The sequence below is a fragment of the Barbus barbus genome (assembly GCF_936440315.1).
Source record: "Barbus barbus genome assembly, chromosome: 31".
Lineage (NCBI taxonomy): Eukaryota > Metazoa > Chordata > Actinopteri > Cypriniformes > Cyprinidae > Barbus > Barbus barbus.
In genome coordinates, this window is record NC_136759.1 from 4,712,707 (window position 1) to 4,735,441 (window position 22,735).

Genomic DNA, 22,735 nt, shown 5'->3' on the forward strand with positions numbered 1-22,735 from the left:
GTCCTCATTCTTTCCATCAGATCTATACAGACACACAACAGCTGTATGCAAACAGTTGGATAGACTTCTCATTGGAAAAGTGACAGGTGAATGACCCAAAGTGCATGACCTTTGACACTGGTTCCCTGACCTTTGACCCCTGGGTTTGGCCAGTTTGTGTGAGAGTATGCAAATGGATGAAACATTTACGTATATGTATGTGTGTGTTTAAATGAAATGGAGAAACAATGAAGGAAAAAAAGGTTAAGAGAAAACCAAGAAGTATGCGCATTTACGGTTGCAACCATAGAAACAGGCATCGGGAATCCTTTAAATGTAAATGTTTGATGCTGAACCATCAAGTCTTGCCTTATACAGTGTGTAATTTCTGCAGCACCAAAAATAAAAAGTGTTTCAAACAGGTTCCAAATCCATCTTTCATTGTTAAAACAAACAGACAGACAGTCCCATCGGGGATATGAACACTTAAAGTCAGGATTGAAAAATACTACAAAGAAACACAATATGAATTACTTAATGTAAAATAATTATTGTAATATTATTAATAACATTAATTGCACACCTCATAGAAGCTATATATACACCTATACAGTGTTCCCTCTACGCTGTGTGCGCGCGCAGCCGATCACTTCTTCCACCGCAGCCGCGCAGAGAAATAATTTGCCGCACACACGCAAAAATGAGTTGGGAAAGCTATTTGATTGTATTCTAGAAGAAACTAAAGAATTGCAATGCTTGGGTAAACCCCTATAGAGCTGCTGCCGTTAGAACCAGTGAATGCGGTTTACAGGGTTCATAGAAAGAGAACGATGTGCACCAAATGAGTCACTTTAGAAACTGAATACTTCACTGGTTGTGGACGAAATATCTCAAATCGAAAGCAAACGCAGTGGCATGTGAAATAAAACACCCTCATGTATTACAGAAGAGTGGCTTGATTAAGTGCTGGAAATAGGGGATGATGGGCACAGAACGGTAACAAAACCCTTTGAGATATTTACAGTCACACACAGGTGTACTGTGCAAACTGTACTTCATAGTGATGTTTAGATAGCTATATAAGAATTAACATGTTCACGTTTTTTATATTTAACTTACAGATCTCAGTTTAAATGTTTGTTTTCTATTCTCTTCTATCAGTTTAAATGCTTCAGTTGTTTTGATATTATATGATATTATATTATGTTAGGCCTATATTATAAACCTAATAAATAATTGAGTCACTTATGCTCATCAAGGCTGTATTTATTTGATCAAAATACAGAAAAAAAGTAATATTGTGAACTCTTAGGCTATTGCAATTTCTAATATTGGTTTTCTATTTTAATATATTTTAAAATATAGTGTATTCCTGTAAAACAAAGCTGAATTTCCAGCATCATTACTCCAGTCTTCAGTGTCACATGATCCTTTAGAAATCTGTCTAATATGCTGATTTATTATCAGTGTTGAAACTTTTATGCTGCTTAATATTTTTTGGAACCTTTTTTCTTTGATTCTTTGATTAGGCTAATAAAAGTACAGCATTAATTCAAAATATAAATATTTTCTAACAATATAAGTCTTTACTATCACTTTTTATCCATTTAACACATCCTTGCTTAAAAGTATTAATAAAAAAATAATAAATAAGAAAGAAAAAATGTACTGACCCCAAACTTTTGAATAGTAGTGTATATTGTAACACAAAATTTCTATTTTGAATAAACACTGTTGTTATTAACTTTTTATTTCTCAAAGAATCTTGAAAAATATCACGGGTCCCAAAAAATATTAAGCAGCACAACTTTTTCCAACATTGATTATAAATCAGCATATTAGAATGATTTCTGAAGGATCATGTGATACTGAAAATTCAGCTTGCTTCACATGAATAAATTATATTTTAAAGTATATTAAAATATATTTTTTTTTATTTTAAATTGCAATAATATTTCACAATATTATTTTGTGAAATAATATTCAGTATTTTTTATCAAATAGATACAGCCTTGATGAGCCTAAGAAACGTCTTTCAAAAATTGACTGATCCCAAACATTTGAGCTGCAGTGTATTATACTGTAAAAATGTTTTCTTAGATAACCTAAAATGTACATCATTTAGTTACATCAAGGGGCAAATTAAATATAAATAGCACATTAAAATTAAAAGTTACACAGTTTTTTTGTGCGCGCGCTGTACAGGTCTAGTATAAGGGAACATTGCACCTATATACACCTCATAGAAGATAGATATATATATATATATATATATATATATATATATATATATATATATATATATATATATATATATATATATATATATATATATATATATATAGTCAAACGATTAAATCACATCCAAAATAAAAGTTTTTCTTTATAAAATATATGTATGTGTACTGTGTATATTTATTGTGTGTATAAAATACACACACAGAGTATTTTTAAATATTTACATGTATATACATTTATATATTTATATTCTTATATTTTATATTATACATAAATATATTTAATATATAAACAACATATTTTTCTTAAATATATACATGCATGTGTTTGTATTTATATATACATAATAAATATTCAGAGTACACACATATATTACGTAAATAAAACTTTTATTTTGGATGCAATTAATCGTTTGACAGCACATACATTGCATATACAGTGATATTAATAATTTAATTACGATATTTATGATTTAAGATGCATGTTTACAATATTAATTAATGATTTAATATAACTAATATAATAATACTTCTATTATGTTGTAATAATATAAGATTAATATTAATATAAGAATAATTAAGCTCATGCCTCATATAAGCTGTTCTGCACTGAAAAATTTGAGTTTTTTTTTTACTGAGATGACCCGCTTCATTAATTAAAGCACATGATATATGACTGCACAAACTAATAAAGAAAATATATGTAAAAATATATTAAATATTAAAAACTTAAAAAAAATAGTTTGCTATTGTTGGAATGTTCAGTGCTGCTAAGTAAACCTCAAACCTCACAATCACAACCTAGAATGACACCTGAAAGATCTTCACAACCTAGAATGACACCTGAAAGATCTACAGCTTTAAAAAAAAAGACAGGTGTGATATCCTCAAAGACTGTCGACTCCTGACAGACACTGATCCACCTGCTGCCAGGACACAAATCTCACAAAACCACATTTTTAAACCACTCGTACCGCAGAGCTGGAGATACTTTGCTTTATTGCTGTCAGCGAGTTGTAGCATGGTTTAAAAAGTAGAAGGTGACTGTTCTGCACCAGTGTGTGTGATTCATACCCTTTAAAGGCCACGGTGAACCCTCTCGTTTCTGTCTTAAAAGAAAGACAGATATTCATGGCTTCCCCTCCTTTTTTTCCTGATTCCCTCATTCCAAGGAGAGGTGAAAGACCACGGGAGATCTGAGGGTCGTTTTGAAACCTCCAGATCATTTTCAGGCAGCTTGCGGGTGAGTAGACGCACAAACACACACACCATTCTGGCCTCTGAACCCTAAACTCTTTCATCCAAAACTCGTTTTCTTTTTCCCCTCAGTCTCTTGATTTACACTGTGCTACAAGTCTCATAGACCTCATCCGGTTGGTACACGGTTTCAACACACTCACGGTTTACACAGTGCTGGGTAAATTCCTTACAAATTGTAGTCCATTGCTGATAACACATTACATGACGGAAATTGTAGTTAGTAAAGTAATATGTTGGATTACACATATTAGGTAATGCATTCTGACTACTTTTTGCTTACTTTCGACCTAACTCGTAAGAAAATATTTTACATTCTTTGTTATGAACATCATGAAGTTCATTAAACCCCTGAAAAAGGGGTTTTGTGAGGTGATGAAAAGCCAATAATTAATTAAATCACAAAATGTCAAATTAAACTAATTGTGTGGCCATTTTCTGTGTTATTATAGTCACCTGACTAATGGCTGGTGTTCGAAATTACTATAAAGACTTTCAGAATGTATATAAGAGGTGGGATTTAAGAGAGAAAAAATAATAATTAGGGTGATTCAGTACATTATGAATAATTTACTGCCATTTTGTAGATAATATGCAATCATGTAATCTATTGAAAGTAACTAATCTAATTACGAGCACTTTAAAATGCAATATAACCTAATTACAAGTACTTCATTTTTGGAATCTGATTATATAATCTAGATTACATGAAATCAGTTACTATCCAGCACTGCTTTTACAAACCCCTGATGGAAAAAAATAAAAAATTAGGCTGAAACTTGGTAGCTGGTTTCTTGATTATCCAAGATGGACATAAGCTGGTGCTATGCGGTAGACCATCTTGCACCAGAAACAAACCAGTTCAAGGTGGACAAGATGGCTTTTAGATCATGGTGGCAGATCAACCAGCATGCACCAGTTTATTACCTGCTTGGATCTACTAGAAATAATCTTCCAAAACACAAAAATAGCATAGGTGTTGTGGTTTAATGCCAGGATGTTGCTATGTGGTTGATTGGTTTTTAACGTGTTGCTATGCAGTTGACAGATGTCATACTGAAGTTAAACACTTACAGTCAAGAGTTTGATCAAATCCCTAGCCCTAAGTATGAGTAATACTAATAGTGATGCTTGCCTTCAGAAGCAACACTAATAAAAACCCAGATACTATCGGGTTCACTGACAGAAAACTCACTGTCAAGGGGAACGAGAAAATGACAGAGTGGGAGAAAAGAGGGAGAGAAAAAAAATGAGGGTTAAAGCTAAGTGTGCGGGTCAGACAGAATGACATGACAACTGCAATAAATGTAAATAAAAGAGCTTTGTGTGGTAATTCAGTCCACCCGACAGAGGTTTAACGCATAAATCAACCTCACACAAACACGTAGCCTACACACACACTTTCGGCATTTTCAGCACATACACAGAAATCATTATTTGTACACACACACACACACACATATCCACTTTGTCCAACAAAACTGAACAAAAACAAATGATCCCATCAAAACAGAGCATGTGAATTGAATGCAGTACATGAAACAATAACCATAACACAATCAAAATTTCAATCGCACTTCAATCGTTCCCCCTCTATCTCAACTGTCAAAACTCGACCTAAATAAAATGTAGGCCAATGCAGTTTAACTGGCCTGAGGCGATAAACCACTGAAGCCTATTCACTCTTCATTTATGTGTCCCATGAAGCCACTGTGATTGGCATATAACTCTGTTTTATTTTTTTTCCCTAGTGATTATGCAAGCAAAGTAAGCTACTTAAAATGCCACAATAAGGTGACTGAAAATTAAGATTTACCTTACCATGTTATCCCTTTACCACACACTGAATGAAAGACTGCACATAACTGTACAAGGAAGCCACAACATATTCAACAAAATATCAAACACTTTACAGGACATCATTGGACTTTTAAAGAATTTCAATATGAAAAACATGATAAACACATACCTGTTTCTTCGTCAATGGTAAATCTCCCAAGACCACTGCCGTCACGTATGGAGTACTGCACCTCGCCGTCCCTCCCAGTGTCATCATCCCTTGCAGAGACCTGGAGCACAGAAGTACCGATCCGAACGCTTTCCTTTACTGATCCATTCATGGCGAAGTTCGAGAAATACGGTGCATACAGGTTCTCGTTAACATCCACCACCTCCAGTTCAACAAAGCTAACTGACAGGAGTGACACTGGTCGGCCTTTGTCTTTCGCTCGAACTGTTAGGTTGAAGAACTGTTGAGTTTCGTAATCCAGCTCCTTGGTAAGACGAATGGCACCACTAGTTTTGTCTACCTCAAAACGGCCATCATAGTCATTAGCGAGCGAGTATCGCACCTGCCCTCCAAGTCCCAGGTCAGGGTCTTGCGTATCCAGCCAGGCAATGACAGTGCCCACTGGGAGGTCTTCTAGTGCACGGGCGCTGACAACACTTGGGATAAAGGCTGGTGGACAATCGTTAACATCCTCAAGAGAGATTTTAAGAGTTGTTACTGAAAACTGTTGAGCCACTCGCTCTGCTCGATCTCGCGCTTCCACTTTTAATACGAAGAACGGAACAAACTCACGGTCTAGCTGACCTGCAACATATACAATCCCACTGGAGCTGTTAATGCCAAACTGTGATGTGCTGGTGAGTAGGGAATACTGGATCTCACCATTGAGACCTTGATCTTTGTCAGTAGCTTCCACTTGGATGACTTCGGTACCAATAGGGGTGTTTTCGGGAATGCGGGCCTGGTAGCCACCATCTTGAAGAAACTGAGGTGCATTGTCATTTGCATCTGCTATGTAAACTGTAAGAAGCCTCCAGGAGGATCGTTGGGGTTGGCCTAAATCATACACTGTGATGTTTAGAAGATAGCGATCTGTCCTCTCACGGTCTAAAGGAAGGAAGATGCTTATTACGCCATTCAGAATTCCAATAGTAAAACAACTGTCTGTGTTGCCATCAGCAATGGCGTATAAGAGTTGTCCATTGATCCCAGTGTCTCCATCAAGGGCTTTTACCTGAAACACACTTGTGCCAACTTGTACATCCTCGCGCACAGTGATGTCAGTTGGGAAGGATTTGTCAAATTGAGGTGTCTGACGGTTCACAGAGAACAGGTCAATAAAGCCCTCCTCCATTTTGGGTTTACTGCTAGCTTTGGCTTTCTTCAGAAGTTTCTCAGCTAGTCGTTGGGCAACTCTGGTTTCGGTACAACTAAAGCTCTTGGGTGGTGACTTCCCTTGCACTACGGATATGTTCACAAACATGGGATCAGAGAAATGTTCCCCATCTGTAGCAGTAATTTTTAGACTGAAAGAGTTTTTGGGTGCCGCAGTGTTTAGGGAGTGATGTAAGGTCATGACACCAGAATCAGGATTTAAGTAAAAGTACCCTCGCTCATTCCCTGAGAGGATCTTGTATTTGACCAGCTCTAGCTCATCAATGTCTATGGCTGACATTGTGGTGATAACCTCACCTACCGGAAGGTCTCTAGAGATTACACCAACACAGGCCACTTTCTCAAATAGGGGTTTGTTATCATTAACATTCTCTAGGTGCACAGTGACATTGACTTCACTCTCACGCCTATAAGGGGAACCCCAGTCAGAAGCGCGAACCACAAAACTAAAACTCTCTACAGATGATTCAAAGTCTAGGTCCTGTGTTGTCGTGACTGCTCCGGTGAACTGCTGTACGCTAAAAGGTAATGGTGTCAAGCTAGCCATGCTATATGTGATGTACCCGTTTTCCCCATGGTCACCATCAGAAGCAGTCACCACAACAACAGTGGCGCCTACCGCAACACTTTCATTGACAAATACCTCATAAGACTGCTGAGCAAATGACGGTGCATTATCATTGGCATCCTCAAGAACGACTCTAACCTTGACCCTAAGGTCACTGTCTACTTCTAAGACCTCTAGCTCAAATACTTCCTGTGTGAGTTGGGTGAGCCAACGTGCCGTGCTGATAACGCCAGTCATGGTGTTGATACTGAAGAACCCCGAATCAGTAGATGGGGTCAGGATGTACTCAGCATCATCTGGCTCTGGCTGGAGTTTCACAGCCTCGACAACAGTTCCAGGTGGGGCAACTTCACTCAAGAGGATCTCGTATTCGTCCTTCTGAAATGTGACTTCTGCCGGTGCAGGTCGTGACAGTCGTAAGTTCATCGTGTGCACAGCAGAAAACTTCTGAGGTGTCCCACGATCCCGTGCCTGCAAGCTGAGGTTTAATCCAAACGGGTAACTGTCCCAATCGAACTGCTCTGTTGCACGAAGGACAAACTCGTTAGATCCTTTCTGAGTGACTTCCTCATCCACCAGTTCTTCACTTGGCATCTCTGTCCTTTTGATGCTGAAGAGCTCAAGAAGGTCCCCAGCCACAATGCTCACTGTTCCAATTTCTCCATTCGTCCCTTCATCAAGATCCTCTACGGTGACCACAGCTATGACTGGGGACTTCTCAGTCCATACAGGTGCTAATGTAACAATACTCAGAGTGGGCACATGTTCATTAATCCGTTCTACATGAACAAACAGTTTAGCTGTACTGCTTACGCCATTATTCCCATAGAGCTTCATTCCCCGGTCCACAGCCTGGATCTCAAGATCATAGCGGCTTTGAGTGTCAACATCCAGCTTCCCACTGAGAGAAACAACTCCACTAGTCGGGTGCACAGCGAACAGCTCCATTCGCTCCTTGAAAAAGTAATAGAACTCTCCATTTGATCCAATGTCGGCATCCGTGGCAGTGACCTGAGCTATGCTGGTGCGTAGGGGTGTGCTTTCTGCAATGGTAACTGAATATGTGGTAGGGGAGAAAAGTGGTCGAAGGTCATTCATATCCAACACCTGTACACTAACTTTAGTCCAGGCCTCTAGTGTATCCCCCTTAATGGAAGCTTTCACTGTCAACAAGTAGTTGTCCTGAACTTCACGGTTCAAGATGGCAGCATTCCCCCCTTTGGTTCTTATCCGCAGGAAGCAGAAATCACCCAGAGTGTAATCCTCGGCCTTGAAGAATCCTTCCTCATCCCCGGAGGTGATGCGGTACCTCACCTCCCATGAGTGATGTTGGAGAGGGACACCCATGCGCACCTGGCTGGCAGCGTAGGTGCGGGCGGCCGAGTTCTCATAGACCGACGCATAGTACAGTGGTTCAGTAAACTCTAGGCGGAACCTTTCACCTTGGCAGTGGCCTGGAGTCGGAGAGATGAACAGCAAGAGGGCCAATTGTAGGAGAATGGCCCATATGCCTGCCCAAAGGGCCATGCTCACTGCCATCCCATCACCAAACCCATCCTGGAGACAGAGAGAGAGGAAAAAAAACAGAGAAAGATGTTAGGAGGAGCAGATGACATGACAGTACACAACCTGACCTTCCACATCTAAAGCTCATAGGTCACTAGGGATCAGTCAAAAACATCAAACAAGCAAAGGAAGTCGTGTTCCGTAGAAGGGCTGGTAGCCAGGCAACCGCAAGCCGAATGACATCACTACCCAGGTCTCAAAATGGACACTGACACACAATTATATACAAGAGAAAAACCAAGAGGATGCAATTCAGGAAAATTCACTTACACACACACTCTACACACAAGAAATACAGCAGGAGAATGCAAGTCAGGAACAAAATAATTATAGAGAACGAAAGATCAAAAATACAATCTGTGAAAACTATGACACACACACACACACACACACTCATTATATGACATGGTTTTAAAAAAGCTTTTGAGAAAGGACAAAATGTTGTGGATTCAGCAATATACTGGTTATGATAAAGTGCTGCTGGAGAGGAAGTCTGTGAATGTGGGTTTACTTAGCTATACTTGGGGAACAAAATCGTCCCCAGAAGTTGAATCTGACAAAGCCTTTGGGGACCTAAATTGGAAAAAATAAGTTTTTTTTTTAATTCTAAAAATGCTTACATTTTCGTTTAGAGTTAGTAAGTTATAATTAGCTTTATACAAAAACAATAGCAGTCGAAAGTATGTCCTCAATTTGTTGTGTTTGGGAGTTCATGCTTGCAAGTGAGGCATTTTGCATGTGTGTGTGTGTGTGTGTTGGTATGGTACATCAACTCTAGTTTTAGACACTGATTGTTTTGTGTGTGCCCTGCAGGATGGTTAGGATGTGTTCCAGTCCACAAAAATGCGATGCTGACCTTACCATGCACACACACACACACAGTCCAATTTTTGCCCACACAAAAACACACATGCATACACAAAATACACACATACAGAATGGAGTTGCTGTGGTCAGCCCACACATGACTCAGCACACACATACACACACACACACACACACACATCCCCTTCCACCTCTAATGATATCTTACAGCATATTCACCAACTCAAGTCTCACAAATTGGAATAGGCACACACACACACGAGAACTCAAAATGCAGAGATCAGCTTATTTTATTTCTCCGGGACTATTTATCTCGGTTTCTCTCTCCGTCACACTCTTGTTCTCTCTCTTTGTGTCCACATACACTGACAGACAGTCTGTCAGATTAAAACCAGCAGGCATTTTGGAGCAGTCAAGGTTCAGTACGCAAACAGCGTCTTGTCTCCCCTAAAGCCTTGTTTAAACTGACCAAATCTCTGGCTCAGCTGGCCAGAGACTTTACACAATACAATAAAAACGCATATCATGAAGCCAACACAAACACCGCAGTGCATAAACACAAAGAGAATATCAAAACCACCTAGCTAAAAAAATTCTATTCAAACATTTTCTGAATTTTCCATCTTGGTTATTGGTATATTAAAATGTCCAGTTGGACTACTATACATCAACTTCAAATGAGGCTATTGCAATTTTAACAATGCATTTCTATAAATGTTAGCATAACTTATCTGGAAACTTTACTCAATATTCGTATTAGTAACCTAGCAAATCGTGCTGTTGAAGACGTAGTCGCTGTAACACTGTATGTAACGTAAATACTGTTTAACCTAAGGTAAGGCATCAATATTACTTTGAACATTAATAATTACGGTGACTTTGGAGTAATACAACTTCAATACTTTCAAATAATGTTTTATTAAAAACTTTTTCAAATAATTCAAATACCTTTTTTTTTTTTTTTTCAAATATAATCAAATATTAACCTCCATTACCAATATTTAAAAAAATACAGCTTTTTGTAACATTGGCAAATTTTTTAAATTTTTTTAAATGTTAGTATATCATATCTGAAAACATGCACTTAGCAAGTGGTGTAATTGAATATGTAGTTCAATAAAGTACAGCTTAATATAAGGTAACACAATGTTACTCGGATCATTTGTTGAACAATTATTATTATAACTCTAAAAATCGATAACAATATTTTTTTTTAGTTTAATACCCAACCTTCAATGACTTGCAATGTTGCGCTAAAACGCTTTCACATAACTTTGTGGGAACTTGAATCAAACACAAAGAACATCATTATGCCTTCCATTAAAAATATTTAAAAATAACACAACCTTTAAGTAAGGTTAGCCAACATTTTTAGAATGTCCTAGATGGGACATAAACACAAAACATTGCCAACTATTCTATTAGTACACACTATTGATCATACTACTCAACAAAACACACGCAGACACTCACTAATTAACTACAAAAATACAAAATATTATCAATAAAAAGCCATTATCCACATAAGCACAAAGCATTATCAATACACAAAGCCATTATGACAAGCCAGTGTCAATACAATTGCACACTAAAATAACTACATGACATATTTCCCAGTCACAAGTCACGCAAACATTAACAAAACAGATGTACTACGAGTCACGCTTTGCAAAATGTAGTTTGGAAACATTAATGAACTTGGAATCCTGTGTTCGGCTCATTTACAAACAACAAATACTCAAAAGAAAAACTGCACTGAAAAATCACGCTTTGTTTTCTTTTCTAATGGAAAGTGTTTGTGTGTGTGTTTATCTGCTGATATTTCGTTATCTGAAAACTGCATTATAATCTATTCTCTGACAGCTCCGCGTTTAAGAAAAGCCGCAGCGCTCTACTGCATCTGAATGCGTGTGCGTAACGTGACGACCAATCCAATATTCCAAGAAACAGAGAGGAAGTGATGTAGAACAAACCGCATTTCCATAACAGAGAGAATTCTTAATGACAAGAGTGTATGTGAGATCTGATATCCATAGACCACGGCATGATCCTTTCACTTCAGTTTCACATTTAAGAAAAGCCAGACTGACGCACTTCTTCTAAATGTCTGTATGTGTATTAGTGCTGTCACAATACCAACATTTCAGTAGTTGATACCTAATGCAAGTGAAATTTTATGATAGGGGAGAGATTTTAACCAATTAGAAATGACCTTCAGTCAACCCTTACAAAAATTGGTGGTTTTATTATAATAAAAGTGTAGGAACCATGGTTTTTAAGCCGATTTGGTTAACATTTGTATAACTACAGTTTTACTATAAATACCATGGTTAAAATGGTTAGTGTAACAAGACCAAGGTTAATCTGTGGTTAGCATGGTTTAACCACAATAACCACGCTAACCATCACCCAATATACCCAGGATACTGTATAAAAACACTTTGCATTACTATGATGTTTAGTTGTTCATTTATGTTATATGTAACATGTATGGTAGAAATACTTAGGCCTATAAGGTAGAATTTATTTAACCTTTATTTAACCAAGCAAGTTAAGAGTAAGAACAAACTAATGTTTTAAAAGATATACTACATTTTATAAGCGCAGAAGCTAACCATACTAGCTTAGCATATTGTTAGCCAGTTAGCCTCCTATCCTAGTATAAACCCTAAGCCACTTACCACACAACAATACTGTCAAGTATTACATACTAAATTTCTCAGTTTGTTTACAAGTATTTGTTTTGTTTAACATTAGTTTAATAAGTATAGGATCAATAACAAATGTATATAAAGGCTAATATGCCTAGCTAGAACAATCCTTATGAAAATTATCCATGGTTTTACTATAGTAGAATTGTAGTAACCATGATTTTTTTTTTTTTTTTGGCAGATGCATTTGTATAACCACAGTTTTATTACAAATACCATGGTTAAACTATGGTTAGCATAACAAAACTATGGTAAATTTTTGTAAGGGAAGACACAATCACAATTAAAGGGCTCATCAGATGCCCATTTTACACAAGTTGATATGATTCTTTAGGGTCTTAATGAAAAGTCTATAACATACTTTGGTTAAAATTTCTCAATGGTAGTGTAAAAACACCCTTTTACCCTGTTTTCAGCGAGATGTTTTTTTTAGTCCATTGCTTTAAATGCTAATGAGCTCTGCTTACCCTGCCCCTCTCTTCCATGGGGTGACGAGCAGACAGTAAACTTCAGCCGCGAAACTGGCTAACTAGCACATTATTAGGAAAGGCGATTTGCAAAGATTCATTAAAACCCTTACACTCGCTTCTTCTGTAGATGAAGCAGGATCACGAATGATTCGCGCGAACATAGACGCATTTAGGTAGATCGGGATCGGCACATTCCTTTCAAAACGAAAGTAACGTTAATCCTCTGTGTCTTCAGCGGCTCAGATGTCGGGAGTAAATGACGACTGCTATGTTCATTATTACATCCAACAACAAATCACCTCAATCTTTGATTGCAACTCCTGCACCGGAGTTGACACAATGGCGGACTGATGACAGCTCTCTCAGGGCGGGTCTAAGGTAAGACGACCTTGTCAATCAACCATCGTGGGAGTGGTCTGTACAGAACTACGTCATTCTGACAGGAATCTCAGAAAAGCCTGATTTGAGAAAGGGGATTTTAAAATAGGGATTTAAAAAAAAAACACTGGGTGGATTTTTATCATTATAGGATGGATGTGTACATACACTTCCAACAACACACATTTATGTTCAAACAACTTGTAAAGTGAATTTTGCATCCGATGACCCCTTTAAGCAATATTGTGATATGTTGTTGAACAAGCAAAAAAATGGCCACCTATTGGGGTCCAAGAAGACATGACTGGAATGGAATATGTATTACTTAAACCTTGTCTATTATTTAATGGCCCAGTCAGTCAATGACTTCACAGACAGCATTTCTGCATGAAGGTACAAAAACTGGCTTCACATAGGCCTCAAAGGCACCATAACGTCACGTCTAATGATCTAGAACCAATTCAAGTGAGCTTTAGACACAACCAAGTGAATATATACTACAATGCTTGTTTCTCAGTAAAAAGGGAATCACAAGTTGGACATTTATTTGGACAAATGTACTTACTCCCAACCCCTTCATTAAACATTAATTTTATCCTTCACATAAGGATATACCATCAAAAACGGACCAGATGAAGTTATTTCTATAACTTTTACTGTCAGACAGCACTGCAGAAAGACTGTTAAAATGAGATTTATTTTTAATTTAGCTACTGCTTATGTGTGTTTTCATCTCTGTGTGACAACAAATCCAATATTCTGAGTGTCGCATAGAGGAACTGAGGGAGAACAAATGGCAATTTCCATAACAGAGAGTTCTGATGGTCTACGCATGTGTGTGTGTGTGTGTGTGCTTGTTTTGGTGTCATTAATTGGAGCGGGATCTTTATTGCTGCTGGCATTGGTTTCTGTAAGCATCCTGTCAGTCTGAGCCAATGACCTCTGAACACACACACACTCTGGTTTCCTTCACACATGCTGCGGCTAAACGGACAGCGCTAACAAGCACAGTGTGTGTGTGTGTGTTTGAGGGGACATTTGTGATTTGGAGGTCCCTCATGCAATCATGCGACCCGCAGAAGCAGAGCAAAAGCCCTCAGAGAAAAAGTGAGCGGAAGAGGAGGACAGTGAGTTCAAAGCTACCAGTGGAGAGTGTATGTATTATGCATAAGACAAAGAAAGGCAGAACAAGTATGCGAGAGAGAAAAGTTGTGTGATTCCCTCTTGTCATGCCCGGTCTGTTATTGTGTGTTGTTCTGGTGGGATGAGTTAAGCTGTGCTGTTTTGTGTTGTGTGATGTGGTGCGTTCACTTCACGCACTCTCTTATTGAACTTCAGTATGCCTGTGTGTGTTTATTTGTGAGAGAGAAAGATCAAACATAAGAAAAACTTTTAAACACCCTCAAATAGACCAGTTGAATACAGATTTTGCTAAAAAGGCAATAAATTATCTTGCAGTATTAAAGCTTGAAATTTGTAGGCAAAACATCTGAAAATGTAGCAATGTACTGTATGAACCACAGATCACAGAGCACACTTTCAAACCAAGTAGATTTTGCTTCATCAATAAAGCAAATGCCTGCACAAATCTTGAACCAGTTGTGAAATCTGCCTGCGGAAATATCAAAATGGCTGGATTTTATCTGCAAAAATTCACCAAACTATGATAAATACATGCTCCTTTCACCTAGTAATTACAAATTAAATTATATTCTCATTGCAGTTCTTTTACAATCGCGTCATGTCCAGTGATATATTTCTTAATATACGCATGTATGATATTATGGGTTTTATGACAAGTATAAAGACTAAAATATAGAACAATTCATCTATAGTTCTCCATTTATTTGACCAGTGAAATCCCATTGCCTTTACAGTTAGTTGTAACTACAGAATACAATCACTTTGACTGAATCATAATGAACCAATAATGGATTAATAAGGATAATGAATCACTCACCTATTGAGCATTGCCATGGCTTGCGACCAAGTTTCTTTCTAACGAAAGCTATCTTTAGACAGTTAAATACCGTAGAGCAGAACAGTGCAAAAATGTAATGTCACTATAGAAATATAAATGAACTATAATGACTTTTCAGATTTTTCTTCAGAAACAGTTTGTTGAACATTATGGCAGTGTTTGAGTCCAAATCAAGACTGAGACCAGAAGAGGGTAGAGTCCACATGCTCCTGAGACCAAAACCATGAAAATATGCTCTTGGACTTAGATCTCAGTTCTTGAGTCCAAGACCATATTTTTAGGATTTTAGTCTCGTCATAGACTCTGGAGCATGTGGACTTAGTCTTGACTTGGACTTGATTCTCTTGTATTCTTCTCATGTGTTTTTCAATCTGCTCCGAGACATTTTCCCCACGTCTCTCTTCAATTCAGCTTTCCTCAGGACATCACTGGACCAATTTGCAGTCTCATAAAAAGGCCTTGCTATCTAGTATAAAACAATTATAGGAAGAGCGACAACCGTTAGTTGCAGGATGTACATTGTCATCTATCTGAATAGAATTACGTCCCTCATTCCAGTTTGAATGAACTGCCATCTGAATGCATATTTTTTATAACAGAGGAGCCATACAAAACATTATCCTTACCGTCCGTCCTCACAATCTGCCCAATTCATGTTTTTCTTTCACAATAACCCTTTTAACCCACATTCTTTGTATTTCATTTCTAACTTGAGGTAAAGTACTTTTTATAAGCCTATTTGGACTTACTTTCCCAAGATTTGTCCTCAGTATTACGTGTGCGATATTGACAAAATTTATTCTTGATATTTTTTCGATAACGATAAATAATTGTGTTTTTATGCTGGTACCTTGTCTGGTTTAGGCCTGTCATGGATAAATAAATATGATGCTAAAAACGCCAGCAGGTGGCGGCAAGTGCCGGTCTTAATTGAGTGATTTATTGAATCATGCATTCAAACGATTTGTTCAAAAGTGGCTGTCTTCATGAATGGATCATTGATTTTTGACTTGATTTCTTCAAAAACAGATTTTAGATTTTTGTCATTCAGGAAAGAAATACCGCAGTGTTCCTCTGAGGCTATATTTACACTAGTGTGTTTTCATTTTAAAATCGCATAACTTTTGCTATGGTTACGCCTGTCTTTTACGCTACTCCGGTATTTTCGACCCTCAGAAATAGAGACTTTCGAAAACACTGCAGACCCCATTTTAGTATTTAAAACTCTGGGGTTGCATTTCAGTGTAAACGGACCAAAACAGAGACTTTTGAAAATGGCTGCCCACATTCACTCTGTGTATCCTTGATGACCGTGTAAACAATCACATCATGCTCGTCGTTGTACATGCATGAATGGCCATGCGATGTGTTTTCGGTTAGTGTGGACGAAGATTGTTTCAGTGAAAACACTAGTGTAGACGAAAACAAGCTGAAGATACACTTATAACACTTTTTTGTTTTCTGATAGTACCCCCTCTCTCAAACTAAATGTACCTTATAGTTCCCACTCAAATGCCCTGTTTCCAGGTCTAGTGCTTTGTTTGGAACTATTTTTGTTGATGAAACAGAAATAAAGAGACAATATTGTGTCTAAAATGTAAGTCACTCAATAATAACTTTTTGTATTTTGAACTGTTGTAAAAAAATGAATCTCTTAACATATATGTCAGCTCGCACATTTACTATCATAGACGATAGGGCCTAAATATCACTCATCTCTACTCAGTATTTTTGTTTCAGCTTTAGGTTCGAATTTTACAAGCAGAATAAAACAACTTTCTTTATAAACACTGACTAAAACAGAGCAAGATACAAGATACCAAAATAATAAAATGAAACAGAAAGCGTGATAGAAAAGCTTCATGCTGTCCGCCTTTGTGTTACAGTTTCCAAAACGACACTGTCCCTGTCATCTGTATCTCTGTGGGAATAATAGGCACAGTGAGAACCGAACCCTGGTGACATGAAGGCGCGTGTTCACGCTCAAGGTTATATTAAACATCAATCAAGACAAAGCATGCAGACACCACATTTCTATGTTCTAGTCCAGCAGTTATGTGTGTCACAGACACGCCAGTCTTTGTTAGCATGTAAAGCACCCTCCGTCCTTTAATATTTTACTTTGTGATTTCACGGCTCTGCAGCCACTAACGTTAAAAGCGGGCCGCTCAGTCACTGAAGCAAAAAACCTGTTTCAAATCAAAACACGCCCTCAAACACACCCCAATGAAAACTGATTTTAGAGAGCAAATCTTCACTTCACAGAAACACGATTCCTGGAATAACCATTTATTAATGAGGAGTAGGAGGATTCGTAGATTAAAGTTTTAAGATGCTAGCAAATATGGAAACGTAATGTGAGCCGTCAAGATTTCAAATCGAGCTGTGGACGAAAAAGTTGTAGGCCTACTAATGAAATGGAACCGTTTTCAGGCTCTGTTGGTTGGAAACATCATAATGCAGACATAGATGCACTCTGGGAGTCGTTATGGATAGAAATGCGAAGTGCAGCCGGTGCTGTATCATTGTAACTGTTGAGTTACTTTATGCTGAAGTACAGAGAGAGATGTTAACACCATCTCTGTGATTGTCTTTAAAGGTGTTCCCTGAGTTGAATATTGTCACATTGTGTTTGGTTGTATTGTCCTGGCTATGTTGCTGTAAGGCTGTTATGATTGTAAGAATGCAAGATTCAGAATACAGAAGTAATGGATATAACTGATACGACACATTCCCTGCTTTTAATATCTGAAGAATTAATGCAACAGGACACAGCTGATCACTTAGAAAGACCTGTGAGGCAACTGCTCCAATACTTATGCTCACATCAGATAGAGGGATGAAACTCTAAAAGTGCTGAACTTCTTAGCTGGTAAAACATCTATGTGTTGAATCACCCAGTAATAAAATGTGACATTCTGTAGTTTTGTCTCATATTCACCTATTAATAATTTCTGTAAATGTCTTGACACAGCCAATAGAGCAATTTTGTCTTTACTGTTCCAATACTTGGGGGGGGGGGTGGCATTCACGGAGAATAAAATAAAAGTAATACAAAATTACATTTTTTACAAAAAAGATTAATAATAAAAAAAATGCAAGCATTATTAAAAACAAATTAATATATGAAATGAAAAATAAGCAATATTAAAAACGAAATAAAAAACTAATTATATAAAATATGAAATAGAATAATAAAAATAAAATGCTACATAAAATATAAAACAAAATATAAAATAAAAATAATACAAGCATTAATAAAAAATGTAATAAAATATTAAATAAAATTAAAAATAAAATATATAAACAATAGTAAAAAACTAAATAAAAATAAAATAAAATTTAAATAAAAGCAATAAAAAAGGGAAAAACATAATACAAGCATAAGTAAAATAAAAATAAAATAAAAAAATAAAAATTACAATTAAAAATAAATAAAATTAACTATTCAACAATTATGTAATAATTGTGACAGGCCTATGTTGAGGCTTTGTTGTTTTGTGGACTGTGAGGTTCTGTTGGATTTGATTACACCTCTGTGTTGTTGTGAGCGGAAATCTGAGATTCAGTCACAAAGACAGTCCTCTACACACACACACGCACAAACTGACATCATAAATCTCCGTCTTACACATCTGTACATCTTTCCTCACCAGGAGACAGCAAGTCCTTACACACTACTGCAGCTTTCACTACACAAAAACCTCAGCGTGCCGCTGGAATAACAATACGTTCACTATCACACACTCGCACGTAAACACACTTCACTTCTCCTGAGGTGAGACGACCTACTTCTCTCCTTTACAGCACTGAGGCGATTGAGAGAGAGAGACCTGACAGAGAATCTTCCTTCTGACCAGAAATCCTCAGAGACGTGATCCTGAGGCAGTCAGGAGAGTTAGTTCATCACACACTCTCTCTCTCTCACACACACACACACACACACACACACACAGAAGGATAGCTTATATGCCGAACCCCCAGAGAGCACGTCAGTTCTGCTGTAATGGAAGAACAGAGTGAAAAGACAAAGATGTGAAAAAAGAGCATAATATAAAAGACAGAGACAGGGAGAGAGAGAGAGAGAGAGCGAGAGAAAGAGAGGGAGATCCTGAACAGCTGCCAGGACTGATCCAAACCGTCCCTCTCTGTCCCACCAATGGAGTGACCAGAGACAGTTGTGTTGTGCATTACTGTGTCAGTCTGTTTTCTATTCTGCTCTGTATTCCATTATGTATCTCTATTGTATTGAGCTGTTGAGTTATTCTGCAGCATTATGCTTTGTACTGTACTGTTGTGCTGTATTGTTATTGCTAAATAAACAAACTTTTATTTAAAATAGTTTTCATTAATGAAATAAAGCTGAAATGAAATAAGACATAAATACTAGATGAAAAACCTAAATGAAACTTGAATGAAAATCAGAAATGCTCTCTCTGCAACTAACTAAAGTAAAATTAGTTTGTTGCTAAATTATTTAAAAAATGACTAAAACTGAAACTAAACACTGCCATTGCATTCTGCTTTTTTTCCATTCTACTGTGTATTTCTATTGTGCTGTATTGAGTTGCTCTATAGAATTACTGTATGCTGTGTTAAGCTGTTTTCTAAGGTATTGTGTTCTTTTGTTGCTTTCTCCTGCATCTCAAAATAGTTTTCATTGAAATAAAGCTGAGATAAAACATAGAAAATATTTTTCATCAATTGAAATAAAGTAAAAATACAATATAAATATTAGAATGAAAAAAACATGAATATGAAAATTAGATACTAACTAAAAATAAAAGGTTTAAGTCAAAGTAAAAACTGAAAATTAAAATTAAGCTAAATGCAAACACCAATAAAACTGACAAAAGAGACTTACAGTAACATTAAAAATTAAAACCAAAAACAAAAAATAGAAGCCAATTCAAAACATTATAATTGAAATAACATTAAAATGAAATCCCACTGCTATAGTTTTATTTTGTTGCATTCAGTTGTGTATATTGTGTTCTAATGTGGTTTGTATTGAGTTTATTGTGGTGTACTGTGAGACACAGAGTAACTGGACGGTCGATAGTTTGAAGAAAAGAGTGAGAAGAGGACAGGGAACGAGGGAGCTGGTAAAGGAGGGAAGAAATGGTGTGATGGGAGAAAATGAGAGCACAGGAAGGATCAGAGCGTGATAATGAATGAAAAAAATGAGCAAGAGATGACCGAGAATGAGTGAAAGAAAAAGGAAATGAGCGCAGAGAAACCACAGAAGAGAGATCCAGAAAGAGACAGCAGCAGCGTTTCTCTTAGCGGGAGCAGTATTTCTTTTTAATTTGCCCTGCTGTAAAGAAATATCACAGAATATATATCTCGGCTGCTTGAAAGAAAGAGAGAGAGAGATGGAAGAGAGTTTGACTGCATAAGCACGCTCAAACTCTCACTGGAGGAATTCTCCTTTTGTGTTTTTAATTGTGGTCACCAGAGGCCTCATTGGCTGTTATCACGGCTCTGCTTATTGGCTGACAAAACACTGTTGTGATTTGATTGGCCCCCTGAGAGACCCCGGCAACAAACCACGCCTACTTTCCGTTAGGAGCTTGTTATTATGCAGAATCTTCATGCTGTGAGATCAAAGTTGGCCTGCACATAAATTCCCAAGCAAATTTACCTTTCACACTGTGTTAGTGTGCAATATTTACATCTTATATGCATTTCATTAGCATTTGCCTTTCGGAGCACTGCCTAAAGTCAAGGATTTGCGTCTGGAAAATTGCCTAAAATGTGTCTGCGTTATAATGAGGTTAAAAAAAGTAGACTGTAATTTCGGTAATTAATAACTGCAAGCTGTTCTGTTTTTCTACTTTCTCTTTACTTCTGCCTGTCAAATTAGCCCACTCTATTTCTTAAAGAAGACATTAATGTAGTGTAAAAATCCTTAATATACAGCAGGTGTCGAATATTTGAGGTGCCGTAGATGAAGAAAACAATCAAGGATTGAAGTTGATTAATTGTCATTAACAACAACAGAGCGAGAAAAAAGAAGATAAACTGGATGAAGAAATCTTGTCAAGACAAACTTTGATGTTGGCTTGAGGAAGTCTGGCTAAAAAGACTGAAGTAGTTTTAAAATCTTGAAGTGTGAATGTTTTAAGGCCATGCAGTCTATCTATCAGACAGAAAGAAGGACATAGAATAAACAAAAGCGAGAGCAACAGAGAGAACGACAGTCCTAACGTCAGACATGTTGACAGAATGATAGAAATAATGACAGATTCTATTAAATACCAACAGATAAAAAATCAATAAGTGACTGACTCTGTTAGAAATCTTATAATGGGCCATGTTTGGATCTTCTAACCGAACAATAATTCAAACACAAACCTCAAAAACAACACAAAAATGGGTCACTGAGCACAAAACCAAGCTTCTGCTGGCCATTCCAGTCCTCTGACCTGAACCCTGTAGAATATTAGTGAGGTGAACTGAAGAGCCAACATGGAGCTGGGAATGTAAAAGCTCTGGAGTGATTCTGGATGAAGGAATGGTCTCTGATCTCTTGTCAGGTGTTCTCTAACCTCATCAGGCGTTATAGAAGAAAATTTAGAGCTGTTAAACCCCCAAATGGAGGTTTCAAAAAGTATTGAATAAATGGGTGCCGTAAATTGTGGCCAATGTATATTAGAGAAAAACATTTATTTCATAATGATATTTCCCCCCATTTTAAATTCTTATTATCCAATGAAAGGTCAGATTTTTGTGATTTTTTAAAAATAAAAGATCGAAAGGATTAACAATGCAGATTAATTTTCACAGCCTTCTTTGATCATATTTACCAAGGGTGCCAATAATTCTGACCACGACTGTATAATGACAAATATAACTATATAAAACTACACACAGACAGAATGATTGATATAATGATAAATATAAAGACAGACAGACAAAACAACAAATATTATGATACAGTAGATATAACGAAAAACCTTATAGTATCGTTATCTTACAAATCGAAATAAGGCTGTATTGATATTTTCAGTCTCTGAATCTATAATGTCTGATGCCCACGTACGTTATAACGGCGTCCCATTATGAACACAACACCGAGACAGAAGCTTCTCGTCCCAGTGCGTCATGGGAAATCTCAGCCCCCAGCGGATCAAATTCCACCTCCTTTTCCTCGCTTTCTTTCTTTCTTTAGTTCAATCTCTACTTCTCCCTGCTATCTGATCCTTCCTTTGTTACTACTGCTGCGAGCAACTGAAATTTCACACGCTTGTCAAATCACACTTATGCACTTCACACACACACAAACGCTTCATATGTCTTGAATAGACATGACTAAATACATTTACGCACTACAGCTCTCTGATGTTTTATACGCGCACAAACACGTATAATTACCCATCCAAACGAGGACATAGCTCAAACCAACTACAAATCCCAAACCTACAGGAAAACTTTTGAAATATTATTCATCGTTTAATCGTATTTCCAAATGAAGACGTCTTCGAACATCTCCAACGGGAGATTTACTCAGATTTACTTCAATTCTTAGCCTCAAACTATAACTAAATCCACATACGTCAAAAGGCTGATAGCATGC

At 37.1% G+C, this 22,735-nt stretch overlaps 1 protein-coding gene across 1 annotated transcript in view; it reads right to left on the reverse strand.

The window, feature by feature from the left end:
- The window catches only part of LOC306851857 (protocadherin Fat 3-like), a gene marked incomplete at its 5' end in the record, with an annotated part of 82,964 nt that extends 74,200 nt beyond the window's left edge, over positions 1–8,764 (reverse strand). The window contains one exon of the mRNA XM_079388333.1: positions 5,443–8,764. Coding sequence (XP_079244459.1) covers positions 5,443–8,764 — 3,322 coding nt within the window. The remainder of the gene's footprint in view (positions 1–5,442) is intronic.
- Positions 8,765–22,735: the final 13,971 nt, after the last annotated feature.